This window comes from Emys orbicularis, chromosome 2 (genome assembly GCF_028017835.1).
Source record: "Emys orbicularis isolate rEmyOrb1 chromosome 2, rEmyOrb1.hap1, whole genome shotgun sequence".
NCBI lineage: Eukaryota > Metazoa > Chordata > Testudines > Emydidae > Emys > Emys orbicularis.
Window position 1 is genome coordinate 259,445,643 of NC_088684.1, and position 6,929 is coordinate 259,452,571.

General features: G+C 36.1%; 1 protein-coding gene across 1 annotated transcript in view; it reads right to left on the minus strand.

Annotated features, from left to right (window-relative positions):
- NSUN6 (NOP2/Sun RNA methyltransferase 6) overlaps positions 1 to 6,929 on the minus strand; it is a 45,924-nt gene that overhangs the window by 36,886 nt on the left and 2,109 nt on the right. The window contains exons 2-5 of the mRNA XM_065397731.1: positions 5,868 to 5,967; positions 4,681 to 4,836; positions 2,418 to 2,497; positions 978 to 1,087 (exon numbers count right to left, since the gene is read on the minus strand). Of these exons, the coding sequence (XP_065253803.1) occupies positions 978 to 1,087; positions 2,418 to 2,497; positions 4,681 to 4,836; positions 5,868 to 5,942 (421 nt within the window). The 5' untranslated portion in view covers positions 5,943 to 5,967. The remainder of the gene's footprint in view (positions 1 to 977; positions 1,088 to 2,417; positions 2,498 to 4,680; positions 4,837 to 5,867; positions 5,968 to 6,929) is intronic.

Below are 6,929 nucleotides of genomic sequence, written 5' to 3' on the forward strand. Positions count from 1 at the left end.
CACACTAGACCAGGGGTAGGCAACCTATGGCACTTTTCAGTGGCACTCACACTGCCCGGGTCCTTGCCACCGGTCCGGGGGGCTCTGCATTTTAATTTAATTTTAAATGAAGCTTCTTAAACATTTTAAAAACCTTATTTACTTTACATACAACAATAGTTTAGTTATATATTATCGACTCACAGAAAGAGACCTTCTAAAAACGTTAAAATGTATTCCTGGCACACGAAACCTTAAATTAGAGTGAACAAATGAAGACTCGGCACACCACTTCTGAAAGGTTGCCGACCCCTGCGGACTATTACAACATCAAACATGCCAATTTCAATGTCAAGGGAATGCAAAATAAACAAAAAACAAAAGCTTCAGTTCTCCTTTACATCTACTTTCTTATGTTCCTAAGATATCATGAAGTCAATGTGTCTTTGTTTGCCATTGCTTCAAAAGATAACAGCTCCTACATTAGTGGCTATTAACCACAGAGAGGCATCAATCATGTGCCCCACATTTCCCCTTGGTTAGATTGGGAAATTACTAACTTGGATGTGCTTTTCTTAGACAGTACTGAGGGTAAATATTGACTTTAATAGCAACTACTGTAGCTTATTAAAAAATCTACAAAATTAATCTCTCTGGTATACACCAAAGTGGCTTAACTTTTCAGTTTTGTCAGGTTATGACAAAAACATCTGATGTTTGTAAAAAACCCTTTTTCAAGTCAAAAGAAGAAGAATGTAAAAATATGAATGACAGACAATCCTGCTGTTAAGAAACTGAAGTCTCTACAAAGGAGAGAGAACTCAAAGCAGCACAGAAGAGGAGAGGTAGCACTCACCATTTTGGTATATGTATTGTGCAAGAAAAATCATGCAAGTTTTACAATCAAAACCAAAGTAAAACAGATACTAGATGTCAACTGGAATGCATGGTCATTTCCCGCCTCTAAATCCTATTGGAATATATTAGCTAACTCTTACATTTTGAAGTAGATATGATTCCTGGAACAAAGACATGCGCTCCTCGTAGCACTGAATTCCCACACTGGGCTCCAACAATGACTTCAGGTGATTGCTTTTGTAAATCCTTCCTGAGGATACAAAGTGTAATTTCATTACAAAAACCTGCTGACATCAGTCTATTTCAGGAAAAAAAAGTCAGTTCATACACGCTGTTTGAGAAAGGGTGGTGGAGAAATATGCACCTACTGTATATCAAACTTACAAGATGTAGTTCAGTCCTGAAAAAAGTAAAGAATAAAACCAAGTGACAGTCCTTGGAAAAATGCAGATTCAGCCCCAAAACTGCTACTGCCAAAAATCTGATACCAATATACAAAATCAAGTTGTTAACAAATGTGAAAATCATTCTTCTCCACTTTCTCTGCCAGTAACAACTTAGTGTTCAAGCAGGATGCTCAAAAAGTGCATTTTAAATTTAATAACTGCCATAAATCTTTATTACAATAAACATTTTAACAGGATGCAGGGAATTTTGCTAATAGCAACTGTGTGCAGATTGGTAATAAGGAAGGTAATGACTCAGACTTGTCAAGGACAAGTACAAATAGTGGACTATTTAGAGATTGGTACTTCAAAGAAGGATTTAAGGTCCGTGCAGGACAACAAATAATGAAGTACTGTCCAACACTGTAAAAGAGAAATAGCAAATACCATAATGTACGGTTTGTACACACTAGTATTGTTTATGACCCCTATAGTTTACAAGCCCACTTGACATAGTCTTGGTAAACTCAAAATTGACAATTGTGTGTAATTTTGAAGCCTCATTATAAGAAAGATCATTTAGATTATCCTTCTAACTGTAAAGTCAAATTAAGCAATAGAAAAATTCAAAGAGGGCAAACAATGAGGGAACACTAAAGTTGTCTAAATGAAAACTAGAAAAAAAAACCCAGCTTAAGTGTGAATAGTGTAGGACATCAGTGTAGGGGGATAAATGTGACTCTGGAATTCCTGTTCAACATTATCATTTATGCCACCGTCCCTAAATACACTCATGTGAGTCTTGTACATACAAGTTTTCTAACAGAGGAATACTGTGCACTACTGCAAGACCCTATACTTTGGAGCCCTGCCAAACAGTCCCTAGCTCTTTAGCAGAGATAATCTACCTCCTCCTAACATACTCTGCCACAGGGCAATTGCTGTAGGGAAAACTAATATGAAGTCCATTATCATAAATGGAGAAAGAAGATTATGGTCTTTTAAAATATAACAAAATTCTGAGGGAGTTTGAAAGATCAAAAATTGATGTTATCTAGGACAAGACTGCATATTTTGGCTTAATAAACACTTGCAACTTTTTAATGGTGTCTAAGTTATCAAAAATGGTTAATGTAAAACCTATTGTGAAACTCAGTAACACAAATTAGTTGTTAAAGTCTTAAAATTACAAACCTGGGTCCAATGACAGGAATGAGTAAGATGTCCTGGAGTTCTGGGTGCTGAAGAACTGGCACACTAAGACCTTTAAATTGCTGTTGAATTTTTAAAAAAATAAAAGAACATTAACAACAATGCTTTAAAAAGTACTTTATTGTTCTTGGAATTAATTATTTTTCAGTTCACACTTTATACCTGTGAATGGTAGAACAGTCTCTTTAAGTGATGAGAAGCTGAGAAATCCTACATTAGGAAATGCTGTATATTATAAATACTCAAGCTAAAACACAGAGATAAATGAGGACATTCAGAAATGCCAAGACCACAATAGGAGTCATTGACAGGATTCATTACAGAGCACAGGAGTGAATCCTGAACATTCATATGCTCCTGGAGACTATTTTTTCTGGAACTAGAAGTCTGGGCCATGCTACAAACAGCCAGACACACTATCACTAATAACAGCCAAAGAAAGGCTCAAATTAGATGAAGATTTGCTCAATGTATTCATGTGGAGATCTTTCCTATTTGACATCTCAGATGATGCTCATTTTGATGGCTCATTTCAACTGAGAGGGATGTGAGAAGCTGTGGTTGAGTGTTAGGGACCTGATTTCATATTAATTTGAAAAGGCTCTAAACTGAGTTGCCATTTTAAAACTGTTCCTAGACTTTCATAAGCGGTGTCTTTCCACACATCCCAATAACTGGAAATCAGTGTGCATCTTATAAAGAGGTATTTTCTCCTTCTAAACAAATCTGTATGCTTTGTGATGTTATTAAAACAGGCATTAATGTTATAGCTTCTTTTTGGAGTATACTTTGAATTAAAACTGTGTTTATCATCATGGAAAAGCTAGCTGTATCTCTGTTTTTAGCAAAGCATTTTCCCTTACAAAGCAAAAAATTTGACTAAAATACCAGTTCCAGATTCCTAGAACGAGTTGTATGATAAAACAAGCATAACTCATTACCCTCCTAGGAAATAGTTAGAGTAGCGTCAACTGCTTTCGCATTACAGAAACGTCTTGGCTCCTGTCATACAGTTGCTGTCTGTAAACCCACCAATATCAATATTTTATTTATAGAAGAACCGGATCTTCTCAGAAAGACTGAAGAGATATGGTAGGATTTCTAAACAATTTATTTTCGGACCTTCTGGCTTACAATTAATTATCTCTGTCAGATAAAGACAGTCATAAAATAAATAGAACAAAAAAAATCCAAAAAGTTACTAAACATCAAAGCATTTTCTAACAAGTTACACCAGCAGGGGGGAATCGCTCAAATTATTTGGATACTTGCTTTCGTTCAATTTCACACACTTTTTAAATAAGACATTGCAACATCAGTTCATTTTTCTGTCACCTTTTATTAAAAGCAAGCTCTATACTTGTTGCATATATCTTCTCAGATTACTAGTTTCTATTTCTGTTGTCTTGTCTAGATTGCAGTGCCTTCCTTCTACGTTTGTAAAGCATTTAGCACAAAGGGGCCCAAATCCTAATTAGGGTCTACAGGTGCTACTATAATACAAATAATCCACGAGTATTATATGATCCTTATTTATAGATTTTAAATTTCTGAAGGAATGTGCACGTTTTGAAAACGCAAAGGGAGAAATTATGTTTCTCTGAATCAATTGCTGGTATTTTTTATTAGACCTTATCTACAATTAAACTCAAGTTCTTTAGAACTTTGCAAAAAAAAAAAAAAAGTGTCTTTTCTCCTGTTGATGAAAGCACCTTTGGTCTAGGGCACTATGGGTATTTTTAACTTCCTTTGATGTATCAGATATTGACTAGTATTGGACTTAACTCACAGACAGGGGCGGCTCTAGCTTTTTTGCCACCCCAAGCACGGCAGGCAGGCTGCCTTCGGCGGCAAGCCTGCGGGAGGTCCGCCAGTCCCGTGGCTTCGGCGTATCCGCCGCCGAATTCGTGGGACCGGCGGACCTCCTGCAGGCAAGCCGTCGAAGGCTGCCTGACTGCCGCTCTCACAGGGACCGGCAGGGTGCCCCCCGCAGCTTGCCGCCCCAGGCACGCACTTGGAGCGCTGGTGCCTGGAGCCGCCACTGCTCCCAGACTCTACCTATGTTTCCATGTGACTCTGAAAGTGCTAACAGGATTTTAATCCCAGCACCAAACTGAAAGTAGACATACCCACCAAGTTTAGGAATTGTTTCCATTATTTGAAAAAAGGCTTTTGCAATCCAGCTACAAAACCAGAAATCATGTAGCTATCTTTAGTGATAACCAGGAAACAAAACTGCACAAACCTTGTGGATCTCTTCAAAGAGCAGATTTTTCACTTGTTTCACTGAAGCCAAGTGAGTGTTAACTCTAACAGTTGTGAAAGCTGGAGGATGAGACAGACAATTTAACAGAGATTCATATTTCCTCTCTGCTTCCAGAGTGCCTAAAGCACTTATGAGCTAAAAGAAAAAATATATATATTAATAATAAACGGCTTCATGCAGTAGTGCTTGCTTACTCAAAAAGTTTAAATCAACTATTACTTTGTATATGTCATGTAATAGACACTCAGATGCATGTGCAGCTCCCACTGACTTCAGTGAGAATCACATACACACACTTGAGGGCAGAGTCTGGCTGCTGAAAAGACCAGTCTATTTATTGAGCAAGAGTATTGATATAAACAATCTGATATTGGAACAGGCATTAGAATTAATCTTCATTGATTTGATATTGCTCTATTAAGTGGTATGCTTAGCTTGCTGTACAAAGCAACAGGTATACAGAGACAAAAAAAGCAGACTGCAACTCAAAGTTGTGATGAGTTTGTGTGATGGATGAAGAAGGCTTGAAAAATTTTGTTTCTATTTTTTTTTTTTTTACAGTAGAAATTCAGGTAGTTTGTTTACTCTGTGGGAAGTGGTGGGTGGTTTTTTTTTCTTTTTGATGGGGGGATGGTGGTAGTGATGATTGATCTTGGAAGACTTTAAAGAAGACTAGAATTAGTAGATTGTGATACCCCAATATGAGTTTTCTTGGAACTTGTTATTTAACTAAACATTTATTAACAGTATATTCAGTTTATTAAAAATCCCAAAAAGTTTAAAAACAAAATTTCATATTATACCTATATTCATACTTTTAGAAATCACACATTAGACTAGTCCTTATAACTTCTAGATGGCATTAACAATCCTAGGCCCCAATCCTTCAATGAGCAGTGTACAGTCAGACTCCTGAATCCACACAGGACCATTGAAGTCAATGATGCTCTGCATGGAGGTCATTACAGGATCAGAACCCTTTGCTGAAAAGATCTCTCTAACTCTAAATACTAAAGATACACTTTTATTGTGCGAGGCATTTATCAGTAACTTCATACAAAAAATAAAGTTAAAAGATTGTAAATGTCTGCATAGTTCAGCATTCAACAAGTGAAAGGCAAATTTGTTTACACAGGCTGACTGGTTGAGTTACCTTTATCACATACCTCCTTATTTCTAAACACGTTCCCGAGGTATTCTTCAACTTCTGGTTGCAGCAATATTTTTGAAAAAAAAGACATTTTCCTTTATAGTGCAATAGCCTTCCTGGTAAACAACAGCAATAAACGCATTAATGTTTTCTTTATTAAAGATATTTAATTTGCATAATTCATAATTAAATAGCCAAATGAAAAGGGCTGCAAAAAATTCAGGTTGTGTTGTGTATGATAGTTATTCAACAGTACCATAAGAAAATATATGGGACATTCTGAGGCACATAATTAGGTGTGTCATGTGGCATGACATTATCTCTCCAGGTTTCTCACCAATGTGAATATTTCATCAAAATAGTAAGAAATTTTTCAAAACACTGATTTTTATTTTTTTTATTTTTTTATTTTTTAAGTATGACGGCTCACAGTAAAGTGAATGGACTTGCAGAACTTACTAAAACCCAATGCAACTTTCTACAAGATGTATCCCTAAGTTATGAGTTACGGTGGTGTTTGTACTGGCTAGATGATGCAGTTGTACTTTTATTCAGAATTGCAAACATAGCTCAGGACACACCTACAGTGCAACTGTTAATTGTATTTTAACATGTGCTAATTAACTATTAGAAATTGCATTTTACACAAAGCTAACAATCTGATTATTCCATTAATAAATTGCTTGCCACCATAAAGGGACCAGTGATAATAAAAAAAACATCACATTCATGTAAATTGTTTTATCACAACTATAAAGATACATCCTTTAATTTGTGGGGAGGACTGTACACAGTGAATGGTTTTAAGATACCATTGTGTGATCTTTCGTTCTTTCTGAACAAAGCATTTAATGTCTTCTCAATGCAAATAAATGAACATAATGATACATAACTTATGTATCTGGTATAGTGTAGTAGATGGTAAATAACTATTATATTTGATATTTTTCAAATGTTCTTTCCAAAGGTGTTTTCCAAATGTTAACTAGAAGATCTACCTTCCATTTTCCTGTGCAGTACATTTGCCCTAAATTATGCATCAGGGACCCTCCACAATATTCTCCCCTCCCTACCCAAA